Below are 21755 nucleotides of genomic sequence, written 5' to 3' on the forward strand. Positions count from 1 at the left end.
CAGCCTCACCGGTGGCTGGGTGAGCTCGGCCTCACCGTGGCTAAGCGAGGCCGTCGGCCCTTGTCGGCCGATCATCGACCATGGTTGAGGCTGGCGAGCAGCCAAAAGGAAGAAGAAAAGAAAAAAGGAAAAAGGAAAAATAAAAATAAAAGAAAAATATTAAAAAATTAAAATAAACAAAAAAAATTATACAACTTTACCAAACATGTTTATGTTCTTTTTTTATTCTAGGAACATAAATTTTATACAATTACCAAACACGTTCTCTGTTCAAAAATTGTTCATCGGAATAGAAATAGTTTTTTTCTATTTCTGTTCCACGGGAACAATTTTGAACAAAAACGTTACCAAACGCGCTCTTAGTCTTGCCATTCAACACCTTAGACTTTACTTGGTTGTTGATGACATAACACTCCACAATCTAAATTTCCCTAGCAGGCGAAGACCCTTGGGTTGGCCTGGCGAGGGCTGGTGACCCCCGCCGGATTTGGGGGAGGGCTGCGATCCTCGTCCCAGATCTGAGCGAGGGCACACAAGCCCTCATTGCTGGTTGGCTGGGGCCGCCGACCCTCAGCTAGGGCTCGACAGCCACGGCCAACACTCCCCCACCTTCCCATCGGTGGAGAGGAGGCGGCGGTCGCGAGGGCGAGCGCTCGGCCGCCAGCTGCCTCCCTCCTCCTCCCCATCCCACCCCTAATTTAAAATTAATTAATTGTTTATTTATTTATTTAAATTTTACTTTAATTAATTATTAATATAAAATTCAAATTATACCAAAACATCGTTTTTGTGTGTGATTTGCTAAGTCAGCCTTCCGACTAACCATGTAAGCGAAAAAAAATTAATAAAAAATGCTACGTAGAATTCTGGCGAGCTTCACCGGATGTGGCACTCAAGTGTCCTATTTTTTATTTAAAAAAATGGCACTTAAATATCACTTTCGTAACTTTTGTACTTAACTATCCCTTTGTGCCAACTTTTGGCACTTCAAGCGATCTTTTGCCAACTCATATCTTAAAAGTAGTAGAGATTTAATAGAGCATGAGTTATGAAAAGCATATTTTTTGTATAAACTAGATCGAGCATTTACTACATTTTTAGTCTGTTGACAAGGCATTGGAAGGCAATATTTGAAATAGTTTGAAATAATCAATTATAAAAGTCTTGATTAAATGTTTTGTAAAAGAATTGCCAAAAGCTATATGTGTTGATTGTGAAATGTTTATGAGATGCAGCATATTTGATAAAAGGAATTGAGAAAAGGTCATACAATTAGGTTTCTGGAACTAATTTGTGAGATGAATTCACGATTTAATCAGGGGTTATTGGAGAATGTTGTTAATGGATTATGCCTATGTCGCTATGATTAGAATCTATTGAAGGGGTAAGTATGCATACTATTATTAAGACATCCTTCTAAGCCAAACCACCTGCTGATATAAAAGGAGACCTACTCAAGAAACGAAAACTTGGTTGTGTTTGTCACAAGCGTTAAGCATGGTCATAGTTATGTATTGAGCATTAGATTAGTTTATTGAATAGATTATTGACATTTTAGTTAATTGAGATTGATCAATAGAATAAACCATTGATGATTGATTTGTTATTGTAACTTGATATTTTTAATTGATCTTATACTAAGTTTTATTGAAAAGATATCATCAATCTTTGATATTTTATGTATATCATATACTGAATTAGGGATTGATGAGTTACGATATTGTATTATAAAGATGCGTAGTGAACGTTCAATCTACTTAAAAAAGATGCACTACTTATTGAGCTGTAGTTGCTCATTCCATTCATCTTGCTATTCGGGTTTTCAACGAGCTACAAATAGGAAGAAAGCATTTTCATCTTCAGGAGGATGTTTTAATAATGGTATCTTTTAGGTATAAGTTGTTTATGGTTGAATTGAACCTTTGAGTTTGGTTGTTGTTTGGAGATGTGCATATCCTTTTTATGGATTATAGAAACACTGCTATCGTAACCAGATGACTCCTTTATCAAATATATATATAGAGATGTATATATATTGACAATAGGTGGATGATAGTAATGTTGAGGTCGTGTCCTTTGGAAAAAAGGATGGCTATGTCATTGACCTTGTACTTGTAGAGTTGCGGTTGTGATTGGCTTTTCCCTACAGTTCATGAATGTTTGTGACGCAAAAAACAGTAATGTTTGGACATTAGGGCATGGTGAATGGATCATAGTTGCATTTTATTGTCCTCCAATGTAGGTAGAAGACCAACTCATCTTTTCCTGATCTAGGATGATGAGATGGAGAAAATTCAGGATAATAAAAAATGAAAAAAGACAACATTGATTGTTCCGTAGGCATATTACAGTGTGTCTGCAAGCCCTTGTGGTTTTCTCAAGGGAGAAGTCTTCTGGGGCAGACACGAGAAGTACATTGTCTTGCAGGATGATGCAGACATTGAGTCAGGAAGAACTGAATGGATTTCTATGCATTATGGTTAAGGGAATGAAAGCTAAATTAATGGCTCCAAGAGAACACTCTTCTTGATAAACTCAAGTGCAGGGAATGCAGTTTGCGTGTGGATCTACTCGCTTTGAGGATTTCTAAGGGCGTGTTTGGTAACGATTCTGTTCCCGGGAGCTGATTCTGATTAGAACTGATTCTTTTTTATTATGTTCCCGGGAACTGATTCTAAGCATTTTAAGCCGTTTGGTAATTGTCCAAAATTTTTGATTCTGGAATAGAATTGCGTTTGGTACCGTGTTCATTAATTCTGTTCCAAATCAATTTCTTTTAATTTTTAAATAATTTTTTTACTTTTTTCCTTTGTTTTCTTTTCTTTTTTTCATTTTTTTTCATTTTTTTTCTTTTCATTTTCCTTTCTTTTCTTTTCTTTTTTTTTCTTTTCTTTTTCTCATCTTCTTCTTCTTCTTCGGCTAGTCGCCGGACCGGCAACCGGCCGGACGAGGGTCGGCGACCTCAGGAGCGTCGCCGGCCCGGCGAGGCGGGCCCTCGTCGGCCGAGCCTCGCGCCAGCCGGCGAGGCTCGCCTAGCCCCACCGAGGCTCGGCCGAGCCAGATCTCGGCGAGCCGGCGAGGCCGAGCCCTACCGGTGGCCGGATCGACCTCGTTGGGGGGCGGGCGAGGCCCGGCCAGCCACCGGCGGGCCGGGCGAGCCTCGCCCGGCCACCGTGGGGGGCCGGGCGTCGTGAGGCTCGCCCGGCCCCGCCCGGCCCCGGCGAGGCGGGCCTCGCTTGGCCCCGGCAAGGCCTCGCCCGGCCAGGCGAGGCCCGCTCGGCCACCGGCGAGGCTCGGCCTCGCCAGTCCGGGAGGTTGAGCCTCGCCGGTGGCCGGGCTTGCCTCCGACAAGCTCGCCGGACCTCGCCCGGTCCGGCGAGCCTCGGCAAGCTCGCCGGACCGGCGGTGGCGGCGGCAGGGGTGGTGGAGGCGGCCGGCGGCCGGCGGTGGCGGGCGGTGGCGGGCGGTGGCGGGCGATGGTGGATGGCGGTCGCGAGATGGACGAAGAGAAGAAGAAAATTTATTGATTTTGATTCTTAAATTCGTTCGGAACAAGAATCAACTTTTTTATTCTTGATTTTGTTCCCAATCTGTTCCCGGGAACAAAAAATTTACCAAACGCGATTCTAGGCCGAAACTGATTCCGGGAACAAAGAATCAGAATTTGGCACTGTTTGGATGGTTACCAAACAGGCCCTAACTGTCCATTCATTGAGGGAAGTTATTCGCTTTGTGAATATCGATTGCTTGCCACATGGAAGCATCGTCCAAATTTTCAACAACTTGGATAATAATTTCCAATGCATATGATACTTTTTCTCAAAGTGTGGCACTATGCAAATATAGAACCAGCGTAGCATTAAATGTATTGGTATCAGTGGCGCTGGCAGGTGACTTGTTAGCTTATTAGTAGTTGTGATGGCTGATTGATAGAAATTGAAAGAAGTAGCCTCATTTGGAATGAGTTTGCCTGAATCTTTGTGTCAGATGTCATCTTTTTTTTTTATGCCATCAGGAGTCATTTTTTACATGACGATGAAAACATTCCAAATATCCAACTAAATTTGGTAGTTGAGTGCTTTACAGTCAATTTCCGTCACTGTTATCTATTAAGTGGTCAGAGAGAGAAGGCTATTTGTTTTGTGTGGGTAAATGAATGATTCTACAAATTTCTCTAGTAACTGAAGAGTGCAAAAGACCAAGAGGAGAAATGCAGAGAAAACAAGCAGAAGTATGCAATTTTGCAATGTCCCAAACAGTGATCATTAATTAGTAATCTTGACAGATTTTGGAGGGGTTCGTGCAAGATTGATTTAATGATCATCATTTGGGACATCCCAAAATTGCCTACTTCAGCTTGTTTTATCTAAAAGCAGAGTAGATTCCATATGCAAATTGCATTCCGGTTTCTAGGAAACTTGTCACTCGACCACAAATCACTTGAGTGGTTTATTAAGAAGAGTGCTAGTATTCACATGGAGCCATCGATTCAGCTTCTATACCCTTAACCATAATGCATACAGATCCATTCAGTTTTTCCTGGCACCACGTCTGCATTATCCTGCAAGACATGTACGTTTCCTGTCCCGGCTGCGAAGACTTCTCACTTGGAAAAACCCCAAGGGCTTGCAGATTCAATGTAATACGCCTACGGAACAATCAATGCTGTCTTTATACATTTTTTGTTTTCCGGATTTTTCTCCATCTCATCAACCTAGAGCAGGAAAAGATGAGTTAGTCTACTAACGGGTAAGTTAAATTCATTTCTTCATCAAACTAAGCTGGGGATTAACTTTTTGCTGCAACAACTTGTGACCTGCGATGCTAGATCTTTACTAATACCTTAGCGACCTGCTTTGTTGTTAAATTATATATCGAGTTTGAGATGTGTACGAAACCTTGAAGGATTTTGATTTGTTCAAATTCGGTGTGCGCTTTAATCGAGTCAAATTTGGATTTTTTGGGCAATGGAAAATTTGATTTTGTTTTCTGTTCGAGGAAGAGTATTATTTATTTTTGACCGTTTCGACTTCGTGGGCTCTTTGTTTATATCGCATGTGGAGGAAAGACTTCTTTTGGCCGTACAAAAGAAGAAGGGACTCTCATAAATATATATAGATATGCACTTGTTGGGTCAGTAGATTTGTCGAAGGAAATAAAATGAAAAGGCGGGGGTTCTAATTTTCTCATCCCCTTCAACCACAGCAGCGCAAAAAGAAAAGAAAAGGTGGAGTTGTCCTTCTAGCCACGCGGAGAGGAAGAGGAAGAGGAACACACGGTGATCGTTTTTTGCGCGAAGAGTTTACATCCTCGTTCTCTTTCCGGAGATACGGGTGTTTAAAACTGTAATTCTCCACAAGGCTAAACAGTGATTTAGGTGGAATCTAAGGTTCAGAAGCACGTGAGTATGTGAGCTATTGTACTTTATACTCGTTAGATTGATTAGTGTGGATTATTTGCAACTAATCTCCCTATAAAATAGATATCCACATTGGGACTTCATGCGTTCCTTATTGTTCCTCATTGATTTATTTGGTCATATCATTCTTGCATGTTGATTTAATAATAGGATTCAATTAGTTTTTACATTAATTTTACAATAATTGGTATCAGAACTAAGTTTAGAATCTTTTCTGGATTTGATTTGGAGTTTTTGCTTGTATGATCGTTGTTCGGAAATTTTGTTGTTGCAACTATGCCTAGAGCAAAATAGAAATTCAAAAATTTAACGGGAGAAACAACTTGGCTGGTGAAGCGAGATGAGACATTGGATGGCAAGGCTTAGTTTCTGGAAATGATAAAGATGCCAATAAAGCTAATGGAGAGGGCAAAAAGTATAATCATGTTGATACCATCGAGATTTTAATAGAAGTGGTGGTGAAGAGAGATGCTGCAGTGTTATGAGGAAAATTTCGGGCTCAAAGGATTTAAATAATTATCATATGTTGAAGATGATGTTTCTGTTTCAACGGTCTAAGCGTACTTCCACCAAAGACCACTTAGATGAGTTTAATAAGGTTGTGATGGATTAGAAGAACGCAGGTGAAATCCTAGTTGATAAGAAAATAAGACATGATGTTGCTGGCCTCTCTATCAGAGACATGAGATCATTGTATTTATTCACTATTACGGGGTTGTTTCTCCAATGAATAGCAGAAAAAGTTACAATTTGACAATCTTTTGCAAAATGTAGCATGAGGTCGATCACTCGCCCTGCTAGTCTCAAGCTTCATCGATTATGATCTCGATGGTCTAAAAGGTAAATAAACTTTTGGAAATGCGTCGATCGCGTCCTTAGCATGCAAAACTTGCTGAGGAATTCAAGCCTATTGTTATTCCCAACCTTTGGATCAGATTGTTTCAATCTAGGACCGTTTGATCACGATATTAGCGACGTTCACGATGTCACCCTTTCTTGCTGCCCATCTTACCTAGTCCGTTTTGGCAGAATTCAACGAATTGATCCCAACCCTTGCTTTTCTCAAATGGTCCGATCTCCACCGTTCAGGAGGAAGTTCACCGTGCAGCTCCCTACAATCATCGGCATAACTCTTCCAAACCACTTGAATTATTGTTTAGTTAATCAAGATATTTTGTTTTTGCGGTGATAATTAACAGGTGACCAGAATCATTTTTGTGGCGATAATCATCGTTTAGTGAATCAATGAAACCTAAATACATCAAATTCTACCTTTTCAAACTCGAGACCTACTGAGATTAAAAAAAAAAAACTTGAGACCTACCATCCTCAAAGTTGATTAACCAAAGATCTCAATCAAATTGTCAACTCAATATAATTTATCAAAACCTAACAATATTATTAGCACACTACTCAAGCAACAACCTTAGCTCCAACTAGAACGTAAACACTAACTGCCCAAATATCCAAAACAGTCACAAGACTAATTATTAAAGGCCTAGCATACCAATACACTTCAGGCAAATGCCAAATCAGAATAACCTTTTTCTGCAGCAGCTTATGCACCCTTCGATGCTATATCTTGCTGCAAACACTAGGGGATTCATCCCAACGTCAACAGGAGAAGCAACTTGATTATGCAGCAAGTCTTTCCTAGCTCTCCATATATTGCATATGGAAGCCATTCTACAGTAGCTTCAGCGTAATTAACTCGAAAACTAGTCCCCAGGCGGCCTGCTTTATCCAGTGAAGTCCAATAATCCATTTCCCGGGAACTCGATCGGTAGCACATAGGACTAGAGGTCTCCTCCACATCTGCAAAGGGAGAAGAGTTTTGTCAAGAGGCTTGTTGTCACCACTTTCTTATTTCACTGTTGTTTTTTCTTTTCAAGTTCATGTGTACGGTGAGCTAGTTTAGATTAATGATCAACATCCCCAGATACAGTCTATCTCCAGCTTGATTGTTTCGTTCATTTTATTTTTTCTTTTTTTGTATTTTGGCATTCTTTAGTTATTTGAGCAACTTTGATAGAACCATTAATCTACCAAAAATGGATAATGAAACAGTGCCTTGCTGCATATGACCAAAAAATTGATAGCAATCATCGCAATTGACTCCAAAATATTGGGTCATCTGGAGAATTAGGTCGTCTTCTTCTTTCACTGCTTAAAAATGACTTCTCGCGGCATAAAAAAAAAGAGGGACCTAAGGCACAAATAATTAGAAGAACGTACCAATACCTAGAGCTTGACCTGGTCCGATATTGCGCACCTTTGAGAAAAGTATCATATGTATCGGAAATCGATGTGGCACACAAATGGGTTTTCACAAAATGGAATTAATTTCCTCGGACAAATCCACATAAAGTTTCTCTTGTGATGGACCTGGGAGAGGGGGGACATGTCCTTAGAGCAAACTCCAGTACTTCTGGCAATTTCACAGATTCCCAAACTCGATCACATTGTGAATTTATTCATCTCTCCATTGCTAGAATCAGTCACCTTTTGCTTATAGAATTGAGCATGAACTTCTGGAAACATCCGAAGATGTGGTTCGTGAAGGAACTTGGGAATTATTCAAGCCTGCAAGAATAGTTTGTACTATTGAGGGAAGCTAATAGATGATATTATATCCAAAATAGCAGCAGAACATCCAAAGATTAGTTCAATTCCTGTTAGTTTTTTGTACGTTGATAAGCTAATAGATGTTAATTGTGTGACAGGATGACAGTATATTCATTTTAACAGCAGTGACTTACTTGTAGAATCGAGCTCAGTGTCGGGTTCTGGAGACCATAGAAAACCTATAGTCAATGGCAAGTTCTGAGAATAGTAGTTATTGGTGTCCATCACTGATTCTTCTGCATCTGTTTCCCTTGCATCTTCCTGGTACAAGAAAAAATGGATCAGTCTTCTTATCCAATCCATCTGCTTTGAAGTCCGACCATTCCAATGCTTCATATCATAGTTAAGGTACAATGCATATTTTATTTTATTTATGGATCATGCGTAAACCAAGGTGTATGTAAACCAATGTGTACATTATACACCTTGGTTTACACATCATGTGAAAACTAATTATGCAAACAAGTGCTAGCAGATCTATCATAATCCATAGCTTTATTAATTGCCGGCAAATATCTATATGAAAGGACTTGATGAACTCAACATAATTATACAAACTATTTGGCAGCATGATGATTATGTATCTATTAACTATGTAGATATTTCACCAACAATTTATTGGCTACTTCATATTTCGCTCTAATTAGATTTAGCTATCAGGAAAAAAAAAAAAAAAAACATACATTCTGCCACTTGATTAGATAAAGATGTGCGTGATATCATGAACTATTCATTTTGTACAAGCATCTTCTTCTTCTTTTTTTCACGAATTTTTCTGTTTAATAAACCTTAGACAAGAAAAAAAATGAATATCAAGCTATATTTAAAGTTTTGACAAATGATAGGGTTGTACCATTTCGCATGCTTGCCTTTCTAAGGTGACTGTGAACCAAACAGTTACAGTTTACTAGGCATAGCTTGATAAGTAGAACATTATTGACTAGTGGGTATTGCATATAAGCTCTGCTCCTGGTATACCTTTTTTCACTATTTTTACTTTTCTCATGGCTCATCTAATAAGTACCACTCCAAATTTTTCATAATACAAAAGTCGTATATTTGTTTTTATATAATTTACTAGTTCATTTTAAACTCTAATGGATAAGTGTAGAGAGCGTGATTTTTATCTTTGCTAGGTGAAATATTAATATAATCGTTGTTTAGTTATGTAAAGGATCTTTATTAAGCCCTCTGCTCATGTACGAAACACTTTACGTACTCACCATTGGATGGTTGACACGTTGAAAAATTCGATTACAAAATGAAGTTCAGACAGTAAAATAATGAATGTTTCTTTTACACTAATAGTGGACCTAACCATAATCCATAGATTTATATAAAAAAAGTATGAATTAAGACATGCAAGAGAGAGACAGAGAGACAAGGAAGCAAATGGAACAAGCAAAAATGAGGAAATGTGATGCCTCCTACATGCGTTTCTGAAAAATGAAAATTTGAAAAATAAGTAAAAGGTTGAAGGAAGGCGCACCTTGTTGAATGTCATTCTCGTCATGACAAGAATCATCTCTTTGTAACCTTGGTAAGTACCCTCATAACTACTTAGTTTCATGCAACCCCATACTTCTATCCTACATTCATTTGGTATCTTTGAGTCGGATACATCAGTCAATCTTTCCAACGATCCACACCTAGAAAGATACAAAAAACCTAAAAGCTCCAATTCCTCAAGGCCCTCAACAACCCGTAGCCCATTGCATTGGTAGATCCGCAAAGCCTTCAGCTTCTTCGAGTTTGATAAATCGTGCAACCCTCCCAGTGAATCGCAATAGCCAACTCGAAGTTCCTCTAATGATTCCATTGTACTGGGAAATTGAATTTCAAGTAGCTTTGGGCAATCTAAAACTTCCATTTTATAGAGCTTCCTCAGACTTGATGAAATTACTGACAGTCGCTCGAGAAACTTGCATTCTCTCACACCTAAATTACTCAATAGTTCAAGCCCATCCAATTGAATTTCCCTTAGTGGAGAGCTATGAAGACACAATATGGACAGATCTTTCAAGTTGGAAAATTGTGGTCCAACAACTATCGAGTCAAAATTGTCCATGCCAGATAAAGTGAGTTCTCTAAGCCGCGGTAGGCAACCCAACTCTGTTGACGAAATGGGAAAATCTGAAAGGCCCCAGCTCAACTTCTCTAGCTTAGATAACTTTCCAACCCATTGCAATCGGAAAGTTTGCATTGGGTTTGATGGTTGGGTAGGTGCTTGTCCAAAGCCGTTAGACAGAAGCATTTCCACTAGATTTGTGAGGTTACTAAGATCCGGAACTAACCGCAATGATGCTGAGTGAACACGTAGACAATGCAAACTCAAGGGAAGCTCTGGCAACTCTTGAAGCTCATTACAATGTGTTAAATCCAGCTTTTGGAGTCGTGTGAGGTAATTGATTGCCATTGGCACTGCACTAATTTGGGTATATGAAATGTCTATCATAGTCAGAGACAATAGTTTGCCAATTTCAGTCGGAAGTTCGCCTACAAGTTGTTCACAATGTTCGGCATGGAGCTCCTCCAACTTCTCTAGCATTTCAATACTGGCAGGTAACCTCCTTATTGGACTAAATCCCATCCTCATCACCTTCAATTGCTTGAGATTTATAATCGAATCAGGTAACTCAACAATATTTGTCCCCAAGAGATTCAACTTTTGTAATGATGTCAAGTTGCCAATTGATTCTGGAAGCTCCCCCAAATTTCGACAATATTTGAGTGAAAGTAACTCGAGTTGTGTAAGCTCTCCGATAGAAATTGGAAGTTCCACAATTGGCGTGCCTGATAGATTTAGGAATGACAGATGTCTTGCATTGCCAATTGAATTAGGTAAACTTGTAATTCTTGAGGATGATATATCCAACTTAGACAATGATCCTAATTTCCCTATAGAGTATGGAAGTTTCTCCATTTGGGAGCACTTTTTGATAGAGAAGTGCTTCAGATTCACCAGTCCTCCAATCTCTTCAGGTAAAGTTCGAAGATTCGTACACCAAATGATGTCCAATTGAGTAAGAATTTTCATCTTCCCAATTGAGGAGTCAAATTTTCGCAAGTTTAGACAGTAGTGAAAATACAATGTCTCTAAACTCGGGTATCCAGTCCATTTCAATTTATCCCATTCTTCGTGATAAGGAACCTTCAATTCTTCTAGCATCTACAAAAGTAGCTGAAACATTATCAGAGGGGCGTCAAAGGAAAAAATAAAAAATAAAATTCTATGTTGAGAGAACAAAAGTACAAATTCAGACTTTCAAAAATTTTCAACTTCCCTGGTTTTTGGCGTTTTAATTGTGTGAAAGTTTGGAAGTTACTAGATTTTTAAAGTGCAAATTGGCCATTCTACAATCTAGAGTAGGAAAACCTCAAGAAAGCCATCTTAACTTCAGGCGATGATTGTTGATGTCTCATCAAAAGTCCCTGCTTTTATTAGCTTTTGACATGTATTCATAAAAAAGAACTTGATGAACATAATTACCCAATAATATAGCAGTATAATGATTCGATGTCCATGAAGTATGTGCATATTTCAACCAGATTTCATTGGCTACTTCGTATTTCACTCTAATCAGATTCAGCTACCAGGAAAAGAAACAAAACAATATGTTTCACTGTGTGATTAGATAAATAGATATCATGAATTATCTGTTTTCTACATGTGTTTAATAGAAATCTGGAGTAAATCCTTTGACGAGAAAAAATTGTAATATCAAGCAATAAGTAAAATATGGGCAAATGATAAGAGTTGTACTATTTTCACATGCTTGCCTTCTTATGGAGAATGCCAAACCATTCAGTTAGTCTGACAGGCGTAGCAGGACAAGTAGAACATTGTTACAAAGGGTACTGCTTATAAGCTACCTCTGTTTTCGGTATATGTTTTTTCACTACTATTCCTTTTTCTCATGGCTCATCCAATTGTAACACCTCAAATACATTAATTATATATTCGTTTCTATATATTTATTTTTTCATTTAAAATACGAAGGGAAAGATTAGTTATTTAAAAGAAATTTATTCGAACAATTAACTACGGTTGAGCTACTACTTTTGTGCCCACGTGCGAGATTTTTATCTTTGGTTGGGGAAATATTGACGCAATCACTTTCTTGTTTATATGAAAGATTTTTATTACATCAATTGCCAGTGTAAGAAATTATTATACTCATAATTGTATGGTTGACTTGTGAAAGAGTTAATGATCATCTCAGGCGTCTACCTTCTAGACTATTCACAAAGTGCATCTATGTGTCTAGATTAACAAGGCTACTCCCTGTAGGTCAAAATTTTGTAATTGAAATTTAATTTGACTCAAGTGATATTTTAGGATCTCTATCTTCTACCTTAAACTCATCTCTCTGCTTACGGATTCCCCCGTATTTGAAAGAAAATTTCAAGTTAATTTGGTTTTAGGGAATGTTTATTATTTTCGTTTTAGCACAAAGATCTCTAGAGACTGCAACTTATTTTTGAAAACGACCTTAATTTCATTTTACAATACTTAAGCTCTTCGATATTTGAGAATATATTGAGTTCACGAAAGATAAAATTTTCATCCAACACATTAGAGAAAAAAGAAATTTTCTCACTTCATCGACGCGAGAAGAATTTTGGGTCCGTAGAAGAGACCGTACCTGTACAATGAGCGGTCGGCCATGTTTCAAGAACTGTGCCGCACCCTCCTGAAAGGAAGAAGGCCAAGTATTGAGAAATGTTAACAGAGAAAGAACCACACGACGCGGTTGCCTGTGGAACGTAGAGAGAGAGAAAGATGAAAGTAAACGGAACAAGGGAAAGAAAAGTCATGCCTACGCCTGTGTTTCCGAAAATTTAAAATTTGAGAAATAAGAGAAGGGTCGAAGGAAGGCGCACCTGGTTTAATCCCCTCCTTGTCCAGTCAAGAATCTCCTCTCTATAATCCCCGTAATAGCCATAATTGCAATCTGGTAACTTCTTGCAATTCGATACCTCTATGACGCATTCATTTGGTATCTTTGAGTTGGGTAGATTAGTCAACACTTTCAACGATGGACACCCCAAGAAGTCCAAGTTCTGCAAAAGCTCCAATTCTTCAAGGCCCTCAATAACCGGTAGCACACGGCATGTGTGGAATTTTAAAGTCTCAAGCTTCTTCAAGTTTGATAAACCATACAACCCTCCTAGGGATTTACAGTCTTCAACTAAGAGCCTCTCCAATGATTCCATCGTACCAAGAAATCGAATTTGAAGAAGCTTTGGGCACTCTTCAACTTCCATTCTAGACAGCTTCCTCCATCTCAATGAATTAACTGACAATCCCTCAAGAAACTTGCAATATGTCACAGTCAAATTTCCCAATAGTTCAAGCCCATCGAGTTGAATTTCCCTTAGTGGAGAGTGACAAAGATGCAATTTGGACAAATTTTTCAAGCGCGAAAATTGTGGTCCAATGACTACCGAGTCGAAACTATCCACACAAGGTAAGGTGAGTGTTTTAAGTCGAGGTAGGCAACCCAACTCCGTTGACGGCACAGGAAGATTTGAAAGGCACAACTCCAATTGCTCCAACTTAGATAACTTCCCAACCCATTGCAATTGAAGAGTTGATGCCTGGGCAAGTGCTTTTCCATAGTTGGACAGTTTCAAAGACACCAGATTCGTGAGGTAACTAAGATCTGGAACTAACCGCAATGATACTGATTTAAAATATAGGCAATTCAAACTTGAGGGAAGTTTTGGCAGCTCTTGAAGCTTATAACAAAATGATAGATCCAGCTCTTGGAGTTGCGTGAGGGAATTAATTGTCGTTGGGACTGCACAAGCACTAGTTTGTGATATGTCTAGGATACTTGGAGACAACAGTTTGCCAATTGTAGTTGGGAGTTTGCCTGCAAGTTGTTGACAATTTTGGACATTGAGCTCCTCCATGCTCTCTAGCATTCCAATACCGGCAGGCAACCTCTGTATTGGACAACATGCCATCCTCATCACCTTCAATTTCTTGAGATTCTTTATCGAATCAGGTAACTCAACAATTTTTGTCCTTGAGAGATCCAACTCCAGTAATTTTGTCAAATAACCTATTGATTGTGGAAGCTCCACAAAATTTTGACAATTAGAGAGTGAAAGGAACTTGACTTCTGTAAGCTCTCCAATAGAAATCGGAAGTTTTACAATTGACGTGTATGATAGATCAAGGAATGATAGGTTCTTTGCATTACAAATAGAATCAGGTAAACTTGTAATTTTTGTGCTTGATATATCCAACTTAGACAATGATGCTAATTTCCCGATGTTTGGAAGTTTCTTGATTTTGGAGCACTCCTGGATATAAAAGTGATTCAGATTCACTAGTCCTCCAATCTCTTTAGGCAAATTTCGTAATAAATGACACCCATGAATTTGCAAGTGAGTAAGACCTTTTAGTTTCCCAATAGAGGAGTCAACTTCTTGCAAGTTTTGACAGACATCGAGAGATAGTATCTCCAAACTCACACATCCAGAAAAGTCTGGAGTCCGTTTCAATCCATCACAATAGAAGAGAGAAAGAACTTTCAATTTGTTTTCCATCTGCAAAGATCATTGAAATATTATCATAGAGGATCAAATAGAGAATACTATGTCTATGTTAAGAGAACAAAAGTACGAATTCACACCTTGAGAATGTTCCATCCACCCCAGTTTTCGGTGTTCCCATTGTTTGAAAGTTCGAAAATGACTAGATTTTTCATGTGCAAATTGGCCATTCCACAATCTAAAGGAGGAGAATGCCAAGAAAGCCAACTTAGCTCTTGGAGATAATTGTTGATGTCTCCGGCAAAAGTCCCTTCATATAAACGGAGAAATTTTAGATTTGGCATCCTCTCAAGTTCTTCATCCACAATGTTGAGGGTATCCAAACCATATCGAACTAAATTGAGTGCTTTAACTTTGCCTTTTCTCTGCCAATAGAAACCATCAATGAGTATGAGCTTGCAAACATTAAATTTGTCCTTTAGAATGCCTAACAGGATTATCTTAAATGGGAAGTGGGAAAATAATTTCACGGTGGATAATGTATGGATCCTACTTTTAACTTACCTCTTTTGATCTCATTACTTCCAAAGCTTCTCGGCCATTCCACAACCTACTAAGGGTACATTCCTTTTTAACAATGTCTCTTCCAAGGTCTCTCAATTGATCATGCATCCATATAGTATCACCATCAACAATTTTAATTAGACACAAATCGGTAAGTTTTTTCAATGACTTATGGGGGTAAAGATGGCAAGCATCCCAGAAATAGGCTGCCCATAATTTCTTTCTAGATATGAAGAAGCATGCGATATCAAGAAAAACTTCTTTTTCCACATCTCCTAATGCATCATAACTTATCTTCAACTTATCCCAAACTTCATCATGAGGTACCTTCTTCAACATTTCTAGCGTTTCTGTCCATATTTCCTCTTTTTGGTCATGAAGATAGGAACCTATGACTTCAAGAGCCAATGGGAGTCCCCCGGTCATAAATACAACTTCTTGAGAGAGACTTCGATAAGCATTGGGAGGAGAGTCCCCGTTAAATGCATGCAAACTGAAAAGTTCTAGCGCTTTATCACGATCCATTTCCTTCACTTCATAAGCTAATATTCCCTTCTCTTCATCCAAAATTCGTTTGTCTCGTGTTGTGATGATAATCCTACTCCCAAAACAGAAAGTGTTAGGGTGCCCAGCTAGTTTCTTAAGTTGCTCTTTCTTGTCTATATCATCTAGAACAATGAGAACTTTCTTAGAACTAGCTATCCTTCTTATGCTGTCTATCCCTTCATCAGTGTTACTAAAATTTTCTACAAATCTAGAATCAGAGATGTCGGATGCCAACTGTTTCTGCAGATTTACTAGGCCATTTCCTTTCGATGATTCTCGGATGTTCCCAATGAAGCTGCATTGGCCATCAAACTGAAGACATAATTCATTGAAAACAATCTTAGCAAGAGTAGTTTTACCGATCCCGCCCATTCCATAGATTCCAACGAAACGCACACCCGTGCCAGAGTCAACATCTAACAAATCCATTATGGCTTCTACTTGTTTGTCTACCCCAACCGATTTGTTGTCCAGAGGTCTTTGTTTTACTTTCAGCTTATACAGAACCTCTTTCACAACGAGTTCAATGACTTCACCTTGTCTGCCACATACCAAACACTTTTAGTCCAAGAAAACAAATAACAATCTCACTACTACTTCCTAGTAGAGCATTTGAGTTGGATCACTATTTTTAAGTCTCAAGTAAATTCTATAGAGCCACAAGAATTTTGGATTAATAGACTCCACAAGATATGATTGGTACGATAAACTTACAATTTGACCATATTTCTGAGAAAGAAGATGTTCCTTTGCGGTCCGAATTACAGACATCATTCTAGAATTAGATCAAATTCACTCATATAACTGTCACCAGCCAAAATGGCCCTGTTTATGTATGAGAATTAGTGAATTGCCTCTGTTTTTTCCTCCCCGGTGAGAAATGAATTATTGCTCATATACCAAAAAAGGGTTTGTATATGCCACGTCAACCAATATATTTCAACAACATACACCCCTCCAGCTAGTTTTCACTGCCATTTACAAGAACAATAAGAGAATAGCATTTGGACTGAAGCTTTAAAAAAGTTCCATAAATAAGCATTGACTTACGCTTTCCCTCGGACTTCCCATCCCTTGATCTCAGCCACTTTTCCCAAAGCCGCCTCCCACCGTTGCCTGATCTCAGAACCGTGCCTCTGCCCATGCTTCTTTAAGTCCTTGAGGTACAGTTTCGTCCTGAGCTTGACGTCGGTGGGCGTGACATCAAAGAAGATGGGTAGGATCTCGGGCTTCCCAGTCGATTCATGGAGCTCCGTCACTCGAGCGAGCTCGCGGAGGCACCAAGCACTCGAAGCATAGCCTCTGGAGAGGACCGGTATGCAGATCTTGGATTCGCCGACCGCTCTCAGAAGATCGTCGATCCGATCACCAGCGTGAAGCTCTTCGCTGTCTCTGTAGGCGACGATCCCCTGGCCGACCATGTCCCGGTAGAGGCAGTCGGTGAAGGTGTCGCGAGTGTCGGGCCCTCTGAAACTCAAGAACACGTCGTACTGGGTCACCGACGCGCTGGAACCACCGGTTGCTGCCATGTTTTTGGGGGGCTTCCCTCGCAAAAGGTCTCTCTGTCTCGCTCTGGTTTTTGCCTGCTCGGAGTTGGAGCTGCGTCTTCGTTAGGGTTAGAAAGTAGAAATCATGTGTGAATGCCCAAACCGATCTCAAGGAATCCCTTAAAAGCCCTCTTTCCTTGAAATGGACCCACGCCCACGCGCAAGATCTGGAAATTCGAGCTTTTGGCCTGGATCGGCATCCGATGCTTAAAGTAAACAGAGAAGGATGTTTGACCCGGGTCAAGCTCGAAAAATATTCCGAAATTCAATTTTGTTTTCTTGTTTTTTGGACGGGCAGGTTAAATTCAATTCATCATCGGACTAAGCTGGGTAGCCAAACCCACAACGAGTGATCCCATTCAGCAAACCATTACTAGCAGCTTAGTAACTTGATTAGTAAACTGCTCAAGCAACGACACTAGCTCCATTATTGTTTTTATGGCCTTTTTGTTAGTTACTTGGTGCGTGCTTCACTCGAACATGTCTTTTCTTGCAAGTTTTCAACCATGAATAACCTACGGTAAAGAAAATGTGATGCAAAGGAGGAATCAAAGGTCATTGAGTAATATAACTTCTTAGATGAATATAATAATTTAAGAGTCAAAATACTGATAAGAGAAAGAAAATGCATCATAATATTATACTCGTGAAATGGGGAGATATGGCAAAGTAAACTTATAACTATATTTTTGTCTTGGATTGTACTAACCTAAATATATGTTGTAAGGAAATTAGTGGTGTAATAAATGCAGAAAATTGAATTCTAGAGCAAATTTCCTTTTTTGTTTCATATGTAAATTAAAGTTAAATTGAGAAAATGTATACGCAATAGAAAATATAAATAAGTTATGCCTAGCTTATTTATATTTTTAAGTAGCATTCTTTCTTCTAAAGGTTCTGAATCCATTGCGTCATGGATTACTGAAGAAATTCTTTATATATGTGTACATGAACACTTGTAAGTATTGTCTCTGAAGATGACATGTACTTCTAGACCTATAAATAACTCAAAAAGTCACCTCCTAATTGCAAAGATCGGCTTTCTTGCATTCTCCATCAGGAAAAAAAAAATGCTGCCACGTAAGTTTTTCTTTGGGAAGACCAATTAAGATTACTTGACCATGGAGAGTCGGAGCCACCTAAAAGAGTACATGGTACTAGTATCAATTTGAGCAAAAGTAGAAATTCAATGACCAACTTCAAACATTCACTAAAAGTTTGATTGCTAAAAACAATCTTATCCTAAAAGTTTCGTTTCACATCCACATACATATTTAGATTCAACAAGCATTTGCCCATCAGTGTACTTATCCAATTATATATAATCTTATGTGATTACATAATAATTATACTTTATATCATTGGACGTGTGTGACGTTATCATCGTGAATATGATGTCAGCTTTCACATGTGTGAGCACATCAATTTTGAGGAAATTTTGTCCGTCCAACATTGCTTAAAAAGAGGGGAAAATAAATTAATCATTTTTTATTAAATTAATTAGTTCATTTAATCAATTACTTATTAACAAAAAAAAAAAGGATTAAGCATTTCCATTTGATATGGGCACCCATAAACGACACGCCGTCCACTTCGTCACCCACCTAGCCAGTCCTCTTTTTTTTTTTTTTTCCCAATTTTTCGTTCCGTTCCACCAATTCGAGATACTCCAAAACGACGTCACTCTCTTGTTCTGCTTCTTTTTCTTCTTCTTCTTCTATGTCCAATGCTCGTCTGATCAAACGGCGAAGACCTGCAATCATCTGCGTGGACTCCCATTCCAAGCCATCCATCTTCCCCCACCCATTACCACCACCAGTACACCTCCGAGTTCGCTAACTGGCCCAGATCCTCCACACCTCCGACACCATCAACGATTACTCGAGCAACTTGTCCAGCTTCAGCTTTGATGCGCAAACTCAATGTTCGGTGGCTCCAACGACTAATAATGTGCAAGATTGGCGTAGTGATGCTCCAAGTCATGTTGATAATGGAATGGGCGTTCGGTATGATTTTTCTCGTCTAAGCTAGGGGTGCACAAGAATTGCCAGAATTCTAAAGAGACAAAAAAAAGAAACGCAGAACAAAACATAGAACTTAAATTGACCGTGCTTGGGCGGACTAAGAAGGAGGAGAAAGTGGAAGAAGAAGACGAAACAAATAAAAAAGAGGGACACCAATGGGCACCACGCATGAGCATGCTAACATTTGAAAAGGCAAGGGGTAATATGGTCAGAACACAGTGGAATGACTTGTGCAAGCCAAATGAAGAGCGGGAAAAGCCTGACCCTTTGAAAAAGGAGGGGAACATGTGGGACAAGGGAGAAGAAATTGAGGGCACAAGAAAACAAAGGAGAGAAAGAGAAGGGAAAAGAAGAGCGAGCGTAAAGACGATAATAAAATAACAGCGCGCCGTTGAGCAAAGACCCCATCACCGCCCGTCGTCGTTGAGTAAACTCCAACGCTTCTCGCAATTTCACAAGATTCCCAAATTCGATCGCCCATTGTAGATTTATTCACCTCTCCATCACTTGAATTGGTCTCCTTTTGTTTATATAACTGAGCACGAACGCTTGGGAACATCTGAAAATGTGGTTTGTGGAGGAAAATGTCAAATTATGTTTCGATATGAGTCTTGAAAGTTAAAAGTCTTTAGACTTTGATTTGGCCTGCCCTTCGATTATAATTTGGTTTTCTGTTGGATATATAATCCAAGATTTGGTTAACAAGATATCCAAGGGCGGTGATTTTACATATACATCCAAGATTTGACGTAACTGAGGCATAAAGTGAAGGAATCTATTTCGCACAACGAGATGAAATGGTGCGCCGCATAAGTAAAGTTCCTGTCTTTAAGAGGAGCAAGAAACACAGAGATTTGTGTAGAAAATTCGACATCTAATTGAGGCATTTTTTTCTTTGTGGATACATAAGTGAATTTCTAATGATTTATATATTGAACAATTACGTGAGACTAAATATTGTAAGATTATGTGTAATCTAGGATTATGAAATTCTCCAATATGTGGGGAGATTGTAACTCTATAATTCTCCGATTGAGTAATAGATTATCTACAGCTGACTCTTCCTGAGAAATAAGTACAGATCATCGGACCAAAATACATAAATCATTTTTTGTTCTTTATTGTTGCTTGTTGATTTCTCCCGTGGTTTCATTATCTCGCTTTGATTTAATTGCAAAAATTTGTTAACTACTGAATTATTTTACAAAGGATTTTCTGGAATTGCTTTGAGGCTATTGCTTGTCTGACCGATCTCTAGAAACACTATTGTTGCAATTATATTGGAGCAAAAATAGATTTGAAAAGTTTGATGGGACTTTGAATTGTAGAGTGTTAAGATACTTACACCATCAACAACCAAGATTGTCTAAGGTGTTGAATGGCAAGACTAAGTAGCCAGAAACAATGAAAGATGTCAATAAAGGATAAGTTAATGGAGGGGACAAAGAGTATAATTATGTCAAACCTTTTAGATGCGGTCCAAATTATGGATATCAATCTAAAATTATATCAAATTCACTCATATAACTATCACTAGCTAAAATGGCCCTACTTATGTGTAAGAATTGGTGAATTTGGCTCTCTTTTTTTTACTTGGTGAAAAGGGAATTTAATTTGTTCGAATTTGATGTGGCGCTTTGATCCGAGTCAAATTTGGATACTTGATTTTGTTTCTTTGTTAGAGACGGTTATCTAAGTTTTGACCGGTTTGACTTTTTGGACTCTCTATTTATATTGTGCACAGAGGAGGTGCATCCTTTGGTCTTTAAATGTACTTGTAGGGTCGGTAGGTTTGTGGGAGGAAGAAAAATGAAAAGCCGGTGGGTTTTATTTTTCTCAACCCACTCAACTGCAGAGCCGCGCAAAAGGAAAAGAAAAAGATGGAGTTCTCCTTTTAGCCCGCAGAGGAAGAGAAAAACACAATGATCATTTTTTTTTTCCTTTTTTTCCGCAAAGAGTTCACATCCTCCGTTTTCTATGTGGTGTGACATAATTGTTTTGATTTGTAAACTAATTCTTAGTGTTTAGGTATAATTTACTATGGGGAAGTACTTAGTGAATGATTATACTCTATAATTCTCCTAATTCTGTGAACTATTCTCTTATTGGTACTGATTCTTCTCACGTTACATTAAGAAATAAGCTTGCATATGTGTTTCATACAGAAAAATTGCAATTCATATTCGTCCTAAAATATATTTCATTTTATCTTTGCTATCTACTCTTTATTATTATATGCAAGTTTATTTCTTCAATATCGAAACATGTATCTTGTAAACCGACATCCTTATGAACTCCAATGTCCAACATACTATCATATCTCATTTTCTTTCCAATTTGTAATTTGAGGTAGTGCATTACGCATGTTAACAAAAGTGTTTCTATTTAGGAAACAGAAAAAGAGAACGCCATTTGCTTATGATGCAATATTATACAACAATATAATTGACCGAAGTCATGGAATTGTAATATAGTCCATTCATCAAGTCTAATCGCTAATGACAAACATGTAAACGGTACGCC

At 38.6% G+C, this 21755-nt stretch overlaps 1 protein-coding gene across 1 annotated transcript; it reads right to left on the reverse strand.

Annotated features, from left to right (window-relative positions):
• Positions 1 to 6775: 6775 nt before the first annotated feature.
• LOC108960054 (disease resistance protein RUN1-like) lies at positions 6776 to 17380 on the reverse strand. Its single transcript, XM_039309145.1, has 9 exons — positions 16712 to 17380; positions 15116 to 16202; positions 14692 to 14976; positions 12929 to 14605; positions 12691 to 12738; positions 9534 to 11213; positions 8179 to 8305; positions 7655 to 8002; positions 6776 to 7234 (listed from the first exon to the last, which is right to left on the reverse strand). The coding sequence occupies exons 1-8, from the start codon at positions 17188 to 17190 to the stop codon at positions 7929 to 7931; spliced, it is 5457 nt and encodes a 1818-aa protein (XP_039165079.1). The 5' UTR covers positions 17191 to 17380; the 3' UTR covers positions 6776 to 7234; positions 7655 to 7928.
• Between the last annotated feature and the right edge of the window lie 4375 nt (positions 17381 to 21755).

Source organism: Eucalyptus grandis, chromosome 3 (assembly GCF_016545825.1).
Source record: "Eucalyptus grandis isolate ANBG69807.140 chromosome 3, ASM1654582v1, whole genome shotgun sequence".
Lineage (NCBI taxonomy): Eukaryota > Viridiplantae > Streptophyta > Magnoliopsida > Myrtales > Myrtaceae > Eucalyptus > Eucalyptus grandis.